The sequence below is a fragment of the Syngnathus typhle genome, linkage group LG20 (assembly GCF_033458585.1).
Source record: "Syngnathus typhle isolate RoL2023-S1 ecotype Sweden linkage group LG20, RoL_Styp_1.0, whole genome shotgun sequence".
NCBI classification, from domain to species: domain Eukaryota; kingdom Metazoa; phylum Chordata; class Actinopteri; order Syngnathiformes; family Syngnathidae; genus Syngnathus; species Syngnathus typhle.
In genome coordinates this window covers 7,971,808-7,992,255 of record NC_083757.1, presented here as the reverse complement: position 1 = coordinate 7,992,255, position 20,448 = coordinate 7,971,808, and the positions used below count along the sequence as shown (strand labels likewise).

General features: G+C 41.3%; 2 protein-coding genes across 3 annotated transcripts; one reads left to right on the top strand and one right to left on the bottom strand.

The window, feature by feature from the left end:
• The first annotated feature begins 7,007 nt into the window (after positions 1-7,007).
• On the top strand, positions 7,008-9,611 carry si:ch211-57n23.1 (uncharacterized). 2 transcript variants are annotated; one of them, XM_061267306.1, is made up of 3 exons: positions 7,008-7,204; positions 7,651-8,165; positions 8,527-9,611. In XM_061267306.1, exons 1-3 carry the CDS (start codon positions 7,058-7,060, stop codon positions 8,717-8,719), a joined length of 855 nt encoding a protein of 284 aa, XP_061123290.1. In that variant the 5' UTR covers positions 7,008-7,057; the 3' UTR covers positions 8,720-9,611. The 2 variants fall into 2 exon arrangements, with proteins under 2 accessions (XP_061123290.1, XP_061123291.1); XM_061267307.1 differs by having other exon boundaries at positions 7,080-7,204; positions 7,635-8,165.
• On the bottom strand, positions 8,847-20,164 carry chrac1 (chromatin accessibility complex subunit 1). The gene is made up of 3 exons (XM_061267308.1): positions 19,933-20,164; positions 9,491-9,617; positions 8,847-9,395 (listed from the first exon to the last, which is right to left on the bottom strand). Exons 1-3 carry the CDS (start codon positions 20,083-20,085, stop codon positions 9,307-9,309), a joined length of 369 nt encoding a protein of 122 aa, XP_061123292.1. The 5' UTR covers positions 20,086-20,164; the 3' UTR covers positions 8,847-9,306.
• Between the last annotated feature and the right edge of the window lie 284 nt (positions 20,165-20,448).

Here is a 20,448-nt window from a genome sequence, read left to right as displayed (position 1 = left end):
GAAAGGGGAGGCGACAACTAGCACGCGGCTCCTGGGCTGGTGCTATGGCTAGTGTCCAAAGAGACGAGGAAATTTGCTCCCCTTTAGGCTTCAAGTCATTCGTTTGGAAGCACTATGGATTCCAAAGAAAAGATGGCTCAACGGACAAGACACGTGCAGTTTGTAAATCCTGCCATGCGGTGATCAAATATTCAGGGAGCACAAATCTCGCCGCACATTTAAAGAAAAAACACGACATCAAAGTTCAGTGTTAAAATAAGCACTTTGTATACTACAATACTCTTGTAATTTCCTAAATAAAGAGTTTGCAGTACCTTGTTGATTTTGCGTATGAATTGTTATAAATCAGGATATTGTTCTATATTTTTTATTAAAAAAAAAAAAAAAAAAATCGATCGTAGAGCACTATATCGCGATATATCGTGAATGAATCGCAGCAGGCTTTAAGATATCGGCAAATATCGTATCGTAGTTCTTTATATCGATATTATATCGTATTGTGAAAAAACCCGCGATTTACACCCCTAATGACAACTGTTATTGATGACTTATGTGAATTAAAGGGAAATGTACTTTCGGCAGTTTGCAAACACGTTTGATTAAGGCTCCGTTAGACACATATAACCATATCAATATAATTTCTAGTAGTAGTGTGGTCGCTTAATAAGTGGAAAGGAATGTGCAGGCTACATGAATTTGTTTTCTTCAAAGTATTGTGGAACAGGAGGTCCGGAAAGGGAGCATATCTCAAGGCCGATGGGAACGCGAAAAACAACTCGTCTTTGTGGTCCAGACACCTGTGCTGAGCAGGGGAAAACCCAAACGAGGAGGAGATGACCACGGATCATCGACCAATCACCACACAATCTTTTGCATGTTTGAATATTCATATTGTGTTTCTTTAAAACTGGGCAACCCGGAAGAATGTGTCGTCTTTTCTGGTCACGAAGGCACACGAGTTTTTGTGTTAAGGACCCAAGACCCAGGCGCCTGTATTAGCTTGCTTTGTCAAGATTAAACAATTGGTAAATTCGGTCTGATTGATCTCGTGGTCTTCTCTTTGACAGAACGAACTCGCAAAATTGTTAGGTGCGCCAGTGTGTGGATTAGAACATAGCAATTCTTGTGTTAAGTGTTGATCACAATTTGGAGTCAGATCAATAGCTAAAATCCGTATCCTAACAGAATGTATTACTGTTGAAATTGATATGGGTAAAATGAAGAATGTCATTGTTAGCTGTGTTTAAAGACCACCCAACTGTAGTATTGAAAATTTCAAAGAAGTATTTGAGGCGATCCATCTGCACGACAGGGTGCCCGGGACGCTGCTCACACGTTTGCCTGCTTTGTGATGTTTTCACCGATTCACCACCACGGTCCATTGGGCGCCGTTGAACTGGACTGCCCTTACACCTGTCGATGGACCCCGTGGAGGCTATTTTGTGTGTTTTGGGGTGTTCTCTTGTATTGAGGGGTGCTAGGTGGCCGCTGTTGCTTTTTTTTCCTTTGTCTTTTAGCTTTGATTTGCTTTGATGGCTTTTATCTTGTGCACTTTCTGACTTTCTTTGTGGCGCCGTTGTGTGGCAGCCTTGTGAGAGCCTATTGAGTTGCGCTCATGCCATCTGTGTGTTTTTTGTATACCCACTCTGTGGTATGGGTACTGCTGGGGCCTGAATTTCCCCACCCCTGGGGATCAATAAATATTCAAATATTCAATCAAACACCGAGCAGAAGGTAGCCTTTTTATGTGGGGACTATAATATAGACTTCTTAAATCCAAATAAAAGACCTGCGATAGAAGATTTTATAGATGCGATGGATTAAAGGATTATGTCCTAGCATAACCAAACCAAGCAGAATTACCACCCACTCGGCATCAGTGATAGACAATATTCTTACTAATAATATGACAAGTAATTTAGAAAGTAATTTAGAAAGTGGGTTACCGTTTTTTTCCATGTATAATGCGCCCCCATGTATAATACGCACCCTAAAAATGGCATCTCGATGCTGGAAAAAAGCCTGTACCCATGTATAAAACGCACCCCCAATTTTCTTTTTTTCTAAGTCCCAATGATCGTCACACACGCATCTTGGGTGTGGTGAAATTTGTCCTCTGCATTTTACCCATCCCCGTGTGATTTTGATCCATCCCCTGGGGGAGAGGGGAGCAGTGAGCAGCAGCGGCGCCGCGCTCGGGAATCATTTGGTGATCTAACCCCCCAATTCCAACCCTTAATGCTGAGTGTCAAGCAGGGAGGCAATGGGTCCCATTTTTATAGTCTTTGGTATGGTCTTAACTAGGCTGGATGTATTTTTTTTGTTGGCGTTGATTTCCGCGATCAGATGAAAAGAGGAAAGTGACGCGCGGACATGTGAAAAAGGCGGCTCTGTATGGGAGAGAAGTTGAAGAGGAATAAAAACACCCTTGGAAACCAAAACTTATAACTTAAAACTTAATATTATCTGTAATACGCATTTTGTTATTTGCTGATTGTATTAAACTATCACATTCATTGTCAGTCAAGAAGTGGACTATTCGCATCAGACTTGGTCGCCCTGCTCCTTTCCACACTCCATCCATGACAAGATTTTCTTCAAAAATTGTTGTACCATGATTTTCTTACAAAACAAACAAAAAAAATATTTTTTTAAATTAAATTAAATAAAAAAAAAAAAATTGTACCCATGTATATTGGCACCCCAGATTTTAGGACAATAAATTAGTTGAATTTTGCGCATTATACATGGAAAAAAACGGTATTAATAAACGATATCACTGACCATCTGCCGGTGTGTTATCCATGAATGTAAACATAAGAATTTAGACAATAGCAAAGTAAACATACAAAGGAGATTAAGAACAAATGGCACTCTGAACGCATTTAGAAACGATCTGATAGCTCAAGACTGGAGGAATGTTTATGAAAAAGAGGATGTTTTGTTTTTGTTGATGCAACCTATAATTTATTTCTAAATACTTTTTTGACTATCATAAAAACTGTCCAATTCAGCGACCAAAAAAACCTTCAAAACGACCAGGGGTCTGTTGAATGCCTGCAAAAAAAAAGACTGAATTATATAAAGACTTTATTAAACACAGAACTGAGGAGAAAGAAAGTAAATATAAAAGATATAAAAATAAACTAACAGAAATTCCTAGAAAATGTAAGAAAGATTATTATAGTAAACTGTTGGAAACAAATAAAAATAATATAAAGAGCACATGGAATATCCATCCATCTATCCAGGGCCGGAGGTGGAGTCGAACCCGCACCCTCCTAACTGTGAGGCGAACGTGCTACCCAGTGCCCCTCCGAGCCGCTCACATAGAATATTTTAAACTCAATTAAAAGAAGAAAAAGGATAAGTGCCAGATTCGCAAATGAATTCTTTGAAAATGGTAAGATAATTAATAATAGTGATGAAGTGGTGGCAGGATGTGACTAATTCTTTGTGAATGTAGGGCCTAAACTGGCAGATGAGATAATCCCTCCACAAAGGGGAGGTGTATCACAATTTTGTGGGGAAGGAAACCTGGCTACCATCTTTCTGAGAAATACAGATAAAACTGAAATGATTGATATAGTTAAACAATTTAAGAACAAAACATCAAGGGACTGTGAGGATATTGATCTATACCTAATTAAATATGTAATAGTAGCTATAGCAGATCTCATAGCACATATCTGCAACCTCTCGCTGAAACTGGGCTCCTTTCCCACAAAAAGGAAAATAGCCAAAGTCGTTCCCATCTATAAGGCCGGTGAGAAGAATCTTTATACCAACTACAGGCCAGTCTCATTGCTTCCCAAATTTTCCAAAATCTTGGAGAAGGTAATTGCTGTTAGAGTGTGAGATATTCACTGATAGTCAATATGGTTTTAGGCCAAAGCGATCTGCATCTTTAGCAATAATTGACCTTGTGGAAAAACTGTCAACAAGCATTGACGACAAGAAGTTTGCCGTAGGAGTTTTTATTGACCTTAAAAAGGCCTTTGATACAATTAATCATGACATTTTGCTTCAGAAATTGGAAAGGTATGGGATTAGGGGAATAGGGTTCAGTTGGATAAAAAGATACTTAGAACATAGGCAACAGTTTGTGCAGATGGGAGAGAAAAAGTCAATGCTTTTGAATATAAACTGCGGTGTTCCATAAGGATCAATATTGGGACCAAAACTATTCATATTATATACTAATGATATAATTAACACCTCTAAGATTTTAAAATCTGTCATATTTGCTGATGACATAGCTTTTGTGAAAGAGAGAACCTACAGCAACTGATGACTGTTTCTGATGAGCTTGCCAAGCTAAAACCGTGGTTTGACTCAAACAAATTATCTGTCGGGTCTAAATACCATCAGACATTTAACCACACGCTGGAAGGAAGAGGAGAAAAGAACCAGAACAGGTTTACTCGCGAGGAGAACAATAGAGAGAGGAAACTCAGTTACAATCTCCATCAATTCTGAGTTCTCCCTCCACGTGCTCCTCTATTTAATGTTTTGGTTGCCCTGGTTACAGAGGCGTTGCTACACTAAAGGGAGGGAAGATTGTGTCTGTAGCAACGCTGATTAGCAAAAGAATGTAGTGTGGTGTGAATTAGCACTTCATTGTCGGCCCGTGACCCCCGCAGAGTTTGTCCATCTGTTCTTCTCCAGTTGTTGGCCGAGTCGTCCGCGAATGAGATCAGATAACTTCTATTGCCGTTTTCCTGTGGAACAATGCAACTAGACCTTTGCTAGACTTTATCTACTTAGTAAATTAACACGCAATAAGAATGAGTGACTTGTCCTAAACACTTGAACAAACATTGAGTAAATATGGGATAACTTGTAACCATCTATGAACCAAACCTACAGTTAACTAAAAGGAATGAAGTTTCTTTCAACCAAATAAGAACATTTCGCCTATGCAAATAAGCTCTGCTCATTGCTAGTGAAGGCCTCTTACAGGAACAAAAACACACAGCTAACATAAGGACAAGAAGGATACAATCCACAGGGATCAAAAGAAATCCCTGTCACTAAAGAGAAAGAACCTAGATGAAAGGAAAGCCATAAACTCATAAATGACAAGGCTTTACTTAAATTATTCCAACATTATCTCTTAGCATAAAGAAAACCAATTTTATGATCTTTGGGAAACGAAAACTCCCAGAAAACATAACTATTGAAGTATTGTGTGATAACACCAGATTAGATGAGAGTTTATGAAAACTCATTTCTGGGAGTAATAATTGACCACAGTCTCAGCTGGAAACCGCAAGTCAAACACATCTGTTCAAAATTGGCAAAGACCGTGGGCATACTTAGTAAAGTCAGACGCTTACTGAACCAGAAAACAATGTACACTTTATACTGCCCGCTGCTTCTTCCTTACATGTCCTATGGTGTTGAGGTATGGGGCAATACCTACAAAACCACCCTAAAGACGGTATGCACAATGCAGAAAAAGGCAATTAGAATTATCAACAATGTTGGCTATTGTGAACATACAAATAATTTATTTCTTAAATTACGAACATTAGAATTTATGGATTTGGTAGATTTCAAGACCGTACAAATTATTTATGAAGTTAAAAAAAAATACTCCTTAATAATATACAAAAATGGTTCATAGAAAGAGAAAGTGTTTACAATTTAAGAAGGAGGGAATCTTTTACAACCTAAGGTGCGCACCACCCTGAAAAGCATGTGCATATCTGTCATGGGGGGAAAGCTATGGAATAAGTTACCTGTAACGATCAAAGAAAGTAAACACATTGCCCAATTCAAAGAACACTTTAAAAATGTTACACTAGAAAATTATAGTACCGTATTTTTCCATGTATAATGCGCCCCCATGTATAATACGCACCCTAAAAATGGCATGTTGATGCTGGAAAAAAGCCTGTACCCATGTATATTACGCACCCAAATTTTTACTCCTACTTAAGTCCGTAAACGTAAAATTATTTCAGAAAAAAAATCTTCTTTGGGATCAACCGGATGTTATTCTGCCGGTCAGTATCACTTCGCATGCGCTAGCAAACTCGATAGCGAAGAAATGTTTCGGATTTGTGTAGGGTACATTGTGACAGCAAACGAGCAGGTGATCGAGCAAGCGTCTGATACGAGAGCATTGTGTTCGTATGGAGCGTGTTTGAAGTGAACAGCAGAGAAGAAAGCGCATCTGTAATGGCGGCCTCCGTATCATATCCTGATTAAAAATATATACATATATATATTATATTTTTTTGTACCCATGTATAATGCGCACCCCAGATTTTAGGACAATAAGTTACATTTTGCACATTATACATGGGGAAAAAACGGTAATTGAAATTTTCTGCCGGTCTGTTTTCAGCTATATAGTCCATATCTTATTTCTTTATTTTTCTTTCCAGAATATTATTGTATAAACTGCTTTTCATTTCTAAAATTATCTTCCTCCGATAAATCAGGTTTCTGTACTTTGAAAAAAAACTAACAAGCAACCATGTTGAGAAGGTTGATGGATAAAAGGGGTAGGAAAAAAACAAGCAACAGCTTCTTCCTTCTCTTTTTTTGAGCATTTTGATTTAAGTGCCATGAAATTATGTGAAAATGTTAAAAAATAAAAAAGGATTTTGTGTTTGGTCGATGTTATGTTCAAAGATAAATTTCACTTTACTTCACTTCAGTACAACGAAACAAATCTGAGAGAGGTTATTAGGCTGACTGTTGGGCGTTCCTAATCAAGTGACCACGGTGTGTAACTCTGCATTGATTTGAAGGATTGTGCAGTAATGTATTGCACTCACTTCAAATTCCAAAGTGCTTATGTCTTTCTGGCTTGGGGCTTTATAAAGACATGTGGTATGTTCATATACAACCACAAACACACACAAAAGAAAATGTTGCTTGAACACATTTTCAAACTGTTGTTTTGGAACTCAGATCAGTTTTTGTCTATTTTTCCATCAAGACAACAACATACTTCCTATCCGTGTGTGCAGTCTGCTCTTGACGAGTTAAAGTTTCCGCGCTGTTGCTGGTGGCGGCGGCCAGTAAAGGGTGAGCGCGCGGTATGGGCCAGCACTCATTCTTTCCGATGACTTCAGGCAGCCGGATCGGACGAGCTCGGCAGGACTATTTTGCACGTCTTTCACTCGCTCACACGGTCCTCGGAAGGTTTACGTGCAAGCAAGGACGGACATTTCGTTTCGATAATAAGGCAAGTATTTGTGTGTGATGACGTAACAGCATTCAATATACATGACAGGATGTGTCTTAGTTTTTCCAGTCCTAATTACCTGCCAGTCTTGTTACATATTGTCTCAAACAGAGCTTGGGAACCTTTGCAGTTTTCATACTCATACGTATGTGAAGAAATTCCAAAAGATGTTTATTGGGACTTATGAAGTACGTTTTGAGTGGGCCTATTATGCCACGTCCTTTGAGGTTGCAAGAATTAACACAAGTTTGTCATGCAAGGAAAGGCTTTTAAAATATTTTGGAGGGGGGGTTTGCTTTTAATGTTTGATTCAAATTTAATTTAATACATAGTATGACATCAGTAAAAAAATTCCAGCGTGTCTACAGTATTTGCATAAACCAGTTCAAAACTGTATTAAAAATATTTTCCAAATGTCCCAATCTACAAGAAATTATTTTTTCTAGAGTTTCGAGATGTTCTGCGGATTAATGTGGAGTTGGACCTGGCTCTTGCTGGGCTTCTGTGCGTGGGCCTCCCGTGAAGACGTCTCTGTAGATGAGGACAACTGGACCAATGACGAGTGGGGTTCCGGTTTCTCCCCTGTATACCGCTTCCTCGCTGACAGCCCCCCTGAAGCAGCAGCGGTAGGGCAGAGTCCCCTGGGGTCCATGAACTGCACTCAGCGCTTCTGGTTGCCTTCGTCCACGCCGGGAATCTGTTGGGAGAACGTAGCCAGGCCCGAGGAGCTGGGCCGCTCCCGCCTGCTGGCGTTGCAGAACCGGGCTGCCCTGGAGGATGTGATGATCTCTTGCCGCGTGGAGAAAGGGGGACTCTCCTACCAGCGGCAGGCCAGAGACGAGGTGGACGGGGTGCTCTCGGACCACCGCAGTGTGGCGGAGGCCCTGGACACAATGGAGAAGGTCTTCGTCTCCCTGGAGGAGAAGAGGAAAGACGGCAAAGACGGAGGACTTCTCACCAGGTGATTCACTGTCTTTGTATGAGTCTGGACAGCAACTCTCGAAGGCATTAGAGCCCCTTTTTATGATATTACAACTACATTCTGTCATTAGCTACCATTTAGTGGAAGACCTTCATCTTGACAAAGGGCAAATCATTTTGGGAACGTTGTAGCAAAGTGGGACTACGTTAAAATTGAGTTTTACACGCACACACACAATTATATTAGAAGGCAACACTGCCATTTGGTGGCATGTATTTGTCAATACTGAATTTACAATCTCAATTGTAATTTTTAGATTGACATCTGGCTCATTTATGCTCCAGCCATTGTCATCCCCCATCTTGTGCTACCTGTAATTTGTGTTCCACGCCATGCACAGTGTCAAGGAGCAGCTGGCCCAGGCGAGGGAGTCGGCGTTCGCCCGCCAGCTCCTAGCATCCTCCCTGGAGAGGCACTTGTCCAGCCTGGAGGAGAATCTCATGCACATGCAGCTCAGACTCCACAGGCTGGCCAGTGACCACGAGAACAAGATTGGGCTTGCACTTTTTGAGAGACATCAGCTGGGTTCATAAAAGGATGCTCAAGGATGGTTCAGAAGTTGAAAATATGTATTTCATGGTAAACTGTGCAAGGATGAAGGGTTGCTATTAAATAAAACGTCTCAACCACCAAACAGAACGAAATTGAATCGACTCATGATTGAGGCGCTCACATGGTGATCTAAAACCATTTAATGAAATGATTTAATTCAGTTAATTCAGCTACAGCCCTTTTTGTTCACTTACTACATGTGGAAAAATAGTCTTAAACAACAAATGTCAAGTATTTCAGCTCTCGCGTGACACGATTTTCTTTTTTTTTTTAAATGCAACACGACAGGCCTGCTATGTTTGCTTTTAAGATCATGCCGCAATGCAGTGTCCGTTACAGTTTGGAAGGTCACAGCCATGATAGTTATTGAATTTCCCAACTGCATACATTTCATACCAGATGATCAGTGTCCAGCGCTAGCTTCCTGTGAGCATCCATGTACTAAATTCACATGATACGGAATCGCCTTTGAAGGCACCATCGCCAAGTCAACATGACTCCTATCACTGTTTTGGGGGGTTAAAAGTTCAGCAATCACATCTGCCCCAAACATGACGCCCATTTCGTTTTACAAGTCAGCTGATTCTTCTTCCTCTTCTCGCACTTGCTCCAAAGACTTGAGGTAGTCACCAGCCAAGATCTTCTTAGGGAGGATATCTGCAGAGGGGAGAACATAGATCTTGCTACAAGAGATTGAACTTTGAACTTTGAACAATTCTTTTGAGAGGCTTCATGTGAGCCGGGAGTGTCACCTGTTAGAAACTGGAAAGTTTCTATCTCCTCTGCGGCATTGGCGAGGTCACTGTAGGACAAACTCTTGCTTTCCCTCCCTTGGCCGTTGCTGAATGACGATAGCGCCAAATGTTGGACAAACATCTCCTTTGAGAAAAACACGACAAACGCACTGTACAACAGTTCCAACCAGTGTGTCTGAGAGACTGTCAAGGGTGCTAGGGGAAATTTTACCTAATTAATCAGAAAACTAGCATTTTACCACAGATATTTCTGTTTATGTCACCAACTTATAGTGAAGGAATGGGGTCAAAATACAAAAAGTCCTGCCTAGCTACAAAAACAGATATGCTCAAACCTCATTGAATAAAGTACATGAGCAGACAAGTATATATTCACATATTTAGTTTTAGTTTAGTTTATTGTTTAGCACATATTATTATATCAATAACTGTGCAAGGAGGGAGACGAAGCCTGGGGCTTGTAAAGAGCTCCACTCCTTCTTCATTAAAGCAATAAAAGAAATATTTTAAGCATATAATTATACCTACACACCAAATCAATAAAGAAGACATACTAGACATTTTTGATAGGTGGTAATGACAAAGGTTTTTATAACTTTATGATCTGATATATATTTCTGAGCACTTTGAAATAACAAATGTTTTTTGATATATCGCCTGAATAGCTTAATGACCCTTAAGGAACTGTTTAATGCATGCCTGATGATTTTCTAAATCACGGACACTGCCAAAGTTGTCTAAAAATCTTCAGTACTTGATTGTATCTTATGTTTTGACTAATGCTAGACGCCAGTTTTCGATTACTGAACGTTCTGGACAGAGGGAAATATTTTGCCTAACAAAGAAAATATATGGTTGGAAGCATGATTAAACTAAGACTATGATGACGTAAGCAAGTACCTTTTTTTTTTCCATGTATAATGCGCAAAATTTAACTAATTTATTGTCCTAAAATCTGGGGTGCGCGTTATACATGGGTACAATTATTAATTATTTTTTTTTTTGTAAGAAAATCATGGTACAACAATTTTTGAAGAAAATCTTCACGGATGGAGTGTGGAAAGGAGCAGGGCGACCAAGTGCAGCTTGGACCAGGGTTCATTGGAGGAACTCAAAACACAGACTTGGTAAACCAGTGCTTCTCAAATAGTGGGGCGGGCCCCCATGGGGGGGCGTAGTGCGATACCAAGGGGGGTGCGGGAACATGTTTTCCTTTTGGCTGTATTAGATTAAAGGGTAATTACACATCCACTGCAGTAGGTGGGGGTGGCGGTATCACTGGAAGAGTATTTGCTCTACAGCAGCACTTTGAATCTGTTCTGTTACAGACTAAAAAACACTGTTATTAATAAATTCTTTATTGTACGTTGATCTTTCTTTTTTATTTATTTTTTGTTTTTCCTTTAATGTTAATAACATGGGGGGGGGGGGCGCAAAATGTTTTCTTCTTCCTAGGGGGGGGCGTCACAGGAAATAATTGAGAAGCACTGTGGTAAACTAACATAACTCTCTAACAAAACCAACAACAGGACTGACCGACAAAGTCGTGGAACAAAAAGACGGTGATATTACCAAAGACAGGAACAGAAACCAAACAGACATCATGACAGTAACACATGCAATGGTCTGACGGTGAGCGAGGGGCAGACAGGACTTAAATACAAAACACAGAACACGAGGCAGGTGACCGCGGTTACATTGATTGAGGTGACACAGGAAGGGAGGGGCGACGCGAACAGAAACTATGGCAACCTAGACTCATAGCAAAACTGGGGACGAGACATGACAAATCTCCCTTGAAATAAAACTTGGAATCACCTTTCTCCTTGTTTGTTGTCAATCGCGCATTCAGCCATCCTGCCCAACACACTTAGTCAGTAAAATTCATAATTGACGACACATCGTTTGATGCGGTGGTGCAATCGTTGATGCTGTGTTATTGTCAAATATTGTTTGTTTTTTAATCTCCATCGCGGCCCAGACGCCATACGGAGGCAGTATCACTGCGCATGCGCACTATGGATCCGATGCGCAGAACGGATGCCCAAGAGACGTCAGCTATATAAAGAGCGAGAGTTCAGTTTTCTTCCTATTACTTTCAATTCACAGTTTAATTAGCAGTTTCAATCAGCAAATAAAATGCGTATTACAGGTAATATTTTATTTCACAACACTTTGCCTTGTTCCTTTCTTCTCTGCTGTACACTTCAAACACGCTCCATACGAACGCAATGCTCTCGTATCAGGCGCTTGCTCGATCACCTGCTCGTTTGCTGTCACAAATCCGAAACATTTCTTCGCTATTGAGTTTGCTAGCTCATGCGAGGTGATACTGACCGGCAGAATAACATTCGGTTGTTCCCAAAGATGATCTTTTTTTTTAAATAATTTTTCGTTTACGGACTTAAGTAACTAGAGATGCACCGATCCGACTTTTTCAGTTTCGCTACCGCTACCGATGCCGTGTCTTTGCGTATCGGTCGATACCCGATACCGATCCGATATTATGGTTGACTTAACAAGCTACATACCTCTACATGTGGAACAGAAAAGAGTCAAAAGACTAAAGGCAATGGCATCAGGCATGACTACACAGTTCTTTGCTCTAAATGCGCATTTAAGCAGCAATGAGAAGTGCTCTCTGAAAACAAGCTCTGCTTAGTCCAACACAAAAATAACATTCAAAATTATTTCTAAATATTGAAAGTGCAGAGTGGAATTAAAAATATAATATAGCATCGGGACAGGAGAATAAACAAGTGACTTGGTCAAATACAATGATCAAGCAATGTAAACATGTTTGTACATAGTTGTGAAGCTCATGGCATCTACATCTCTTAATTCTTTTCTTGACAAGTGTTCGCACACTTTCTCATACATTTCTGACAGTGCGGTCTCAAAAAAATACTTGCGCGATGGCAAATTGTACCGTGGCTCCAGGTGCTCAAGTAAACGTCGGAAGCCCTCGTTTTCAACAACACTCATCGGTTGTCCATCCAAAACCGTGAATTCCAGCACTTTCTCAGTAATTCTCATAGCTTTTGCGCTATTGCCTGGGAATTTCTCCCGTCTTTGCAGTGCATCTGCTAACGTTAACTGCTGTGTAGGTCCACCTCCCGCTCCCTTTGATCTGCTCAACTGCTGGAACTCCTGGTGCTCCGTTGTGTGGTGTTTCTGGAGATGCTTAATTAAATTGGTAGTACTATAACTGGCAGTACTACTACCAGCCCTGGCAACATTGGCTTTGCAGACATCACAAACTGCCGTCGAGCTAGTTGGCGTGTTCAGTTTAAAGTACCTCCACACAGCTGACTCTTTCGTTCGCTCCATGTTTGCGTTTGTTTAGAAAACTCTCTTGCATGCGGCACACGTGCTGCTGACGTATGACGTAGCCCGCGTCCCGCGGCACACGTGCTGCTGACGTATGACGTAGCCCGCGTCCCAATAGATTAAGGAAAGGATCGGCTCACAGATGGGCGGCATTTTCCGATACCCGATCCATCTATTTTGTTGATATCGGGGCCGATATCCGATCCAGATATCGGATCGGTGCATCTCCATAAGTAACCCGGCCGGGTCATACCAAAGACTATAAAAATGGGACCCATTGCCTCCCTGCTTGGCACTCAGCATTAAGGGTTGGAATTGGGGGGTTAGATCACCAAATGATTCCCGAGCGCGGCGCTGCTGCTGCTTCCCTCTCCCCCAGGGGATGGATCAAAATCACACGGGGATGGGTCAAATGCAGAGGACAAATTTCACCAAACCCAGATGCGTGTGTGACGATCATTGGGACTTTATTTATAATAATAAAAAAAAATTGGGTGCGTATTATACATGGGTACAGGCTTTTTTCCAGCATCGACATGCCATTTTTAGGGTGCGTATTATACATGGGGGCGCATTATACATGGGAAAAAAACGGTACATGGAGTATCAAAAGAACAAACAAACAAAACATGGTAAGTGGTGAATACAAACTTTGCATAGTCAGGAAACATTAATAAATTGATGATGTCACAGCCAAAAGCTCACATAATTCCATACAAAATGACAAAATTGAAAGAATGACGAATGGATGAGGTGTGACGGTGTACGTGCAAGAATATAGCAGAATGTTTACAGGAAGGTCACTTGGAGATAAAACCAGCAGGTGCCAGAGGGAGACAGCCAAAAACCCGGCCAAAGATGATCGCCAAGGCCGAAAGACGGGATGGAAGACAACAGCCCCCACACACACCAAATCGCCCATAATCAGCACCAGGGCTGTGGACTCTGTTCGGACTCGGACTCTGTCATTTTTGCCGGACTCGGTGCTGATTTTGACCGAGTCCACCAATAAAAAAAAAAGAGGCAAGACGCAGCCAGAGAGTGTCAGGTTACAGTCAGCGCGGTAGGAGTTGGAAAAAGCAGTAAAAACTCCACCAAACTCGTCGTAATGACCCGTGATATATGTTATATCCTTACTATTTTCCAGGTTCTTAGATAGCAAGAATAGGTCGGACAGCGACGTGAATGATAACTGCTTTACAGTGCGTTCACAGGGCGTACCACAACAACACAGAATGCCCATCCCACTTCCGGGGTTTTTCTACTACGGAATTTGAGTTAGCCCAAAATACACATCTCTTCCCCTCTTACAATGAACGTGCTATAATGCATGAACAACATAGTCTTATGCACCTATAACTTGACATCTTCAAGATCTATCAATAACTACCATTAAACAATTATCATATATGGTCCAGACAATTATGACAATAATATTCCCATGAAACCTTAACTTTGGGTGAGGGTGGACTACCTCGAATGATACCGAATTATAGCAAAAAAACGATGTCGTACGGCGTCAGCACTATGTTGTTTTCAATAAAAACATGAAGAACTCACGTTTGCGTCAGTCAATTTTAATTTTTATAAAGGATTATTCTCATTTGATGTCTTTAAATTCATCCGCGTTCTGCCATTGAAGCGGGGTGCATTCAAAGACCAGTCGTACAGACGGAAACGTTTTGTGATCAAATCTTTCATAACGAGAATGATTTGAGTGAATTGATTTGAATGAATAATTGAGAAGAAATTTCAGTTCTGAAGGCTCCTTTTGTCCCAAGCAAAGTGACAGATGGTGGGGAGGGGGATAAAATCAAGTCAAGTCAAGTCAAGTCAAGTTTATTTGTATAGCCCTAAATCACAAGCAGTCTCAAAGGGCTTCACATAGACAGAAATTGACAATTATTCTCAAAGCATCCCCTGATCTTAAGCTCCCAAAAGGGCAAGGATAAACTTAAAAAACCCTACTGGGGGAAAATAAGAAACCTTGAGAAGGGACCACAGATGGAAGGATCCCCCTTTCAGGATCACCAGGTTGGAATGGATGCAGAGAGGGCACAAATGATACAACATGAACATCAATGAAATAAAAAGTGGATGTCCATGTCAGAGCAGAGGGCTGCCGAAGGAGCCCTCAATTGTCCTGGCAGTGTCTACGAGGAGGTTGAGCTGCAGTTCCCCCATCCTGTGAGTGAGCAGCGCCAAGTTCCTGGGGGTGCACATCAGTGAGGATCTCTCCTGGTCCACCAACACCGCATCACTGGCAAAGAAAGCCCAGCGCCGCCTGTAATTCCTGCGGAAACTCAGGCGAGCGAGCGCTCCTCCGGCCGTCATGACTGCATTTTACCGCGGCACCATTGAGAGCGTCCTCTCCAGCTGTATTGCTGTTTGGGGTGGCGGCTGCACTGACTACAACTTGAAGGCCCTGCAGCGCATAGTGAACACTGCTGGTAAGATTGCTGGTGCTTCACTCCCCTCCTTGAAGGACATTTACACCTCCCATCTCACCCGCAAGGCGACCACGATTGTGAGTGATGAGAGTCACCCCGCTCACTCTTTGTTCGAGCTTCTGCCCTCTGGGAAGAGGTACAGAAGCCTGCGCTCCCGCACCACCAGACTCTCAAACAGCTTCATACTCCAGGCTGTTAGGATCCTGAACTCGCTCCCCCGTTCTGCTTAGCGTCCTGTACTTTTACTGTCTGTACTGTCTGTATGCACACTGGCTCTTATTGTTGTGTTATCTGTTTATTTATTATTTATTAGTACTCTTATTATTTATTGTTTGTGCCTTTTTGTTTATGATGTTTTTTTACTTTTGCGCTATGCTTGCTGGCTCCGTTTTGCTCCTCTTATTTATTGTGTTATCTGTTTATTTATTATTTATTCATCACTCTTACTATTGATTGTTTGAATTTTTGCCTTCTTGTTTTTATATTGTGTCGCGTACTTGTATGTCTATCGTGTTATGTGTCTCGTCACCGTGGGATAGAGAAAAACGTAATTTCGGTCTCTTTGTGTGTTGTGACATGTGGAGAGATTGACAATAAAGCTGACTTTGACTTTGACTTGACTTTGAATTAACCCACGAGAATCCAGATAGCCGCTGTCAGCATGGGTGCCACCTAACCACCTCCCCGGCCGGGGAGGGAGGGAGTGGAGAGGGAGAGAAAACAAACTCCAGCCGAATCGGCCACTACAGGTTAGTTAAAGGCCATGTCATAGAAATGTGTCTTTAGACGTGTCTTAAATGTTTCTACTGAGGTAGCAGTTCTAATATCCATTGGTAGAGCATTCCAAAGCTCTGGAGCCCGAATAGAAAATGCTCTAGAGCCTGGAGACATTTTCTTGGCCCTCGGTGCCACTAAGAGGGTAGCGTTTTGCGAACGAAGGTTACGAGACGGAACATAAGGAACAACTAGGTCCACGAGATATGAAGGCGCTAAGCCATGCAGTGATTTATAGGTTAATAGAAGAACCTTGAAATCACATCTTAAATGGACCGGGAGCCAATGTAAGTTGGCTAGTATTGGGGTAATGTGATCAAATTTTCTTGTCCGAGAGAGCAGCCTTGCAGCAGCATTTTGTACTAACTGTAGACTTTTGATGCGGGACTTAGGAAGACCCGATAATAGTACATTACAGTAGTCCAGGCGCGACGTGACGAACGCATGAATAATAGTTTCTGCATCACCGGTCGAGAGGATCGGACGAATCTTTGCAATATTACGAAGGTGAAAAAACACAATTCTGGTTATATTCTTAATGTGCTTTTGAAAGGAGAGTTTAGTCAAATATTACCCCGAGATTAGTTACAGTATCGCTTTGAGTGATAGTACGGTTATCTATAGTTATAGCGGTTTCCTTGAATAAGTGTTGATAACGAGTTGGCCCAATTATCAACATCTCAGTTTTATCTGGGTTAAGACGAAGGAAGTTGAAAGACATCCATTGCTTGATCTCCGCAAGGCACGCCTCAAGATTACAACAATCCCGCGGATCTGTCATCGATAACGGCATATATAATTGGGTGTCATCCGCATAGCATTGAAAACTAATATTATATTTACGTATTATGTCGCCAAGCGGAATCATATAAATATTAAAAAGAATTGGTCCGAGAACCGATCCCTGTGGGACACCACACGTAACATTATAGAGCTCCGAGGACGCATTGCCATGGACCACTCGGTGCGTCCTGTTTGATAGATAGGAATGGAACCAGCCTAGTGCTGACCCTGAAATACCAACACAATTTTTAAGACGCCCTAATAAAATATCTAAGTCTACAGTGTCGAAGGCAGCACTAAGATCGAGTAGTAACAGTACAGACGAAGTGTTTGAATCCATAGCTATGAGGAGATCGTTAGTCACTTTAGCAAGTGCTGTCTCAGTGGAATGATTAGCTCTAAAACCAGACTGAAAAGTGTCATATCGATTATTGGCGACCATGTAATCAATAAGCTGCTGCGCTACTACTTTTTCAAGAAGTTTTGCTATGAATGGGAGGTTTGAAACTGGCCTATAATTACTGAGACAGTCCGGGTCAAGATTTGGTCGCTTAAGTAACGGTTTAATGATAGCGGTTTTAAAGGCTGTTGGCACTATCCCAGAGGAGACAGATTGATTATATTTAAGACAGACGGTCCTAAAATTTGAAATAATTCTTTAAGTAGTTTGGCTGGAAGAGGGTCGAGTAAACATGTTGTTTGTTTAGCCGCACTAACCAATTGTGTAACCCTTTCAAGAGACACGCTTTTAAAAGTTGAGAGGGTTGTTGCATGATCATCAGCGTAGGTAAACGACGAGCTCGACCGAGCGATTGGAATGGTATTCTTGATCTCATCCCTAATGGATTCAATCTTTTGAGCAAAAAATTTCATGAACTCGTTAGCTGAGTGGAAGGAACTATCGGTGGTCGGCTGGCGCAGAGTCATCTTTGCCACTGTATCAAATAGGTGTTTCAGATTATTTTTATTGAGATTAATAACTTGCGAAAAATACCGAGTTTTTGCTAAGATAAGCGCATCTTTATATTTCAGGAGGCTATCCTGCCATGCCTGATGGAAAACCTCAAGTTTGGTTAGACGCCATCTGCGCTCATGCTTTCTACATAATTGCTTAAGCGTACGCGTTTCATCTGTGAACCACGGAGTAGGCACTCTACGGCGAGTTATCAGACGTAACCGCGCCACAGCGTCAATGGCATTTAACAATGTCGCATTGAATTCATTTGTAAGATTATCAATAGAGCCGGCGTATGTGAGAAATATAGCGGTTGCCGGCGACAGTATCTCAGATAGCGCAGTTGCAGTCATGGAGTTGAAATGACGGCTCCAATAATGCTGATTGCTCTCTTGTCTTTGACAAGGAACTAGAATTTCAAACTTTATTAAGTAATGATCAGACAAAACAGTAGTGCATGACAGTACTGCTATATTTGAGGTTGCAAGTCCTCGGGATAATACCAGATCTATGGTATTTCCATTCTTATGCGTTGCTGCCTGTACGGCTTATAAATAAAAATTGTAAAATCAATTCACTCAAATCATTCTCGTTATGAAAGATTTGATCACAAAACGTGTGTGTCTTTTTCTTAAATGAACACGTTTGACATTGCTATAGTGTCAGCTTTTAATTATATTGCGCTGTCATGTTAAAGCAAATTAATAAATGCAACAATATTAATTAGCTTTGAAAATACCTGAGTAATAAAATAAAATGGATGGATGAATGGTGATTACAATTAAGTATAAAGTCTCCTTTGTAGTATATACTCCTTGTAGCCTGTACCCAAAAAGAGGAGTTTCTTTGCATCGAGGTTTATGCAAAGAGCTCACGTAATTGTATTGTTGCGTTTTGGTGAAGTGAATGAGTGTTCCGTCTGTACGACTGGTCTTTGAATGCACCCCGCTTCAATGGCAGAACGCGGATGAATTTAAAGACATGAAATGAGAATAATCCTTTATAAAAATTAAAATTGACTGACACAAACGTGAGTTCTTCATGTTTTTATTGAAAACAACATAGTGCTGACGCCGTACGACATGGGTTTTTCGCTTTCCAAATAAGGGGTCGTCACTAATTATTTGTGTTTAGATAAATGTCTGAGCTATAATGGTGTAATTAATGATTAAAACTTGAAAGTATCTGTTTATTGTATTCGTTTATATGTTTAATAAAGACAAAGCCATCACAAAACTGTTGTAATTGTTTAGATTGTGATCTAAATTAGCCTTGAATAAAGACTAAGCAGTCACATGAATTAACAGAAAAAATGGACATCCGGACTCGGACTCATGGTCAAGAGGCCGGACTCGGTGCAAAAATCCGACCGAGTCCACAGCCCTGATCAGCACCCACCCCCACAAAACCAGCTCTCACTGAACCAGCACCCACTCCCATGGAATCAAAATCTCCTGCGAACTTGCCTCACCCCAAAGACTCATCACCCATCAAACTCGGCCCACACCGGCATTTGCAACTGAATATAAGCTGACCAAAGAACCTTGAACGTTGCCTTTTCGGAATGGAGACTTTCTGCTCTTGAGCATGGTCGCATGAAAGGCCCAGCGCTGTATTGTACTTTCCTGAAAACAGAGCTTTCTTAACAAGAATTGTGATTGAACTCAACCAACCTGTGTAAATCTAATTTCTGCTTCAGTGTCTTAGCATTTTCCTAAATCTGAAGAAATCAAACGAGCACGCAGTGAGTAAATTGGATAACAGGTGATTGGGATTGGCAATGGCTTTTGCCGTGAGGCGCAGATAGCGCGCTCCCTAAATTGTGGACCAAAAATCCAACAATAATAACACAAAATTATGTCACCAACCTATAGTAACACACAATTAATTGCTCTTCATTTCGATGTCAGAAAGTAACAGGTAACGTGTATTTATACACATATTTGTACCTGTTGCCATTTATACAACAACATCATAACTGTGTTCCACTAGATTTCAGAAACGACATGAATATTTCACTGTGGTAATATGCTGTGGGATTTGATTTACGTAAAACAAGTTTCTTGGTTCAATATAAGATAGAAAAGTGTGTTGAAGATCACGAATCAGAATGGCCACTTTGGATTAGCCGAAAATCGAACGTTTACCGTTGCCTTGGTGGTGAGGAAAAGGGCTTCCTGATTAATACTGGACACCTCCGGGGAGCTCTTCATGATCAGTCGCACTCGGGAAATGGGCAGGGAAAGGCCCCTTTTGCTACCCAGCACCTGGTCATCTTTGTCGGGGTTAATTTGAGACATCTTCCGTCGTACGAATGAGGCAACGGATTCAACTGTTTCTATTGTTTTGAACGGCAACGCTCTTCTTCGCCCCCTTTCAGCGCTGGGCTCACTTCTTCAGCGCTCCCCGTTGAAGCGGATCCTCCAGGTACTGCGCTAGATTTGGTTCCCCCGTGAGATTTTGTTCCCCCTGTCGCGGGAGCGTGCACGCCTTATTTGGAAAGCAAAAAACCGATGTCGTACGGCGTATGTGTCTGCACTATGTTGTTTTCAATAAAAACATGAAGAACTCATGTTTGCGTCAGTCAATTTTAATTTTTAGAAAGGATTATTTTCATTTGATGTCTTTAAATTCATCCGCGTTCTGCCATTGAAGCGGGGTGC

Bases quoted from the DNA above. Each gene is read 5' to 3' on its own strand.
- si:ch211-57n23.1 (XM_061267306.1), top strand. From the start codon at position 7,058: ATGGGCCAGCACTCATTCTTTCCGATGACTTCAGGCAGCCGGATCGGA. The intron at 7,205-7,650 runs GCAAGTATTTGT...TATTTTTTCTAG, and splicing joins CATTTCGTTTCGATAATAAG to AGTTTCGAGATGTTCTGCGG. The intron at 8,166-8,526 runs GTGATTCACTGT...CGCCATGCACAG, and splicing joins GACGGAGGACTTCTCACCAG to TGTCAAGGAGCAGCTGGCCC.
- chrac1 (XM_061267308.1), bottom strand. From the start codon at position 20,085: ATGTCTCAAATTAACCCCGACAAAGATGACCAGGTGCTGGGTAGCAAA. The intron at 9,618-19,932 runs GTAAACGTTCGA...TTTTTCTCAAAG, and splicing joins TCCTCACCACCAAGGCAACG to GAGATGTTTGTCCAACATTT. The intron at 9,396-9,490 runs GTGACACTCCCG...TCCCCTCTGCAG, and splicing joins AACTTTCCAGTTTCTAACAG to ATATCCTCCCTAAGAAGATC.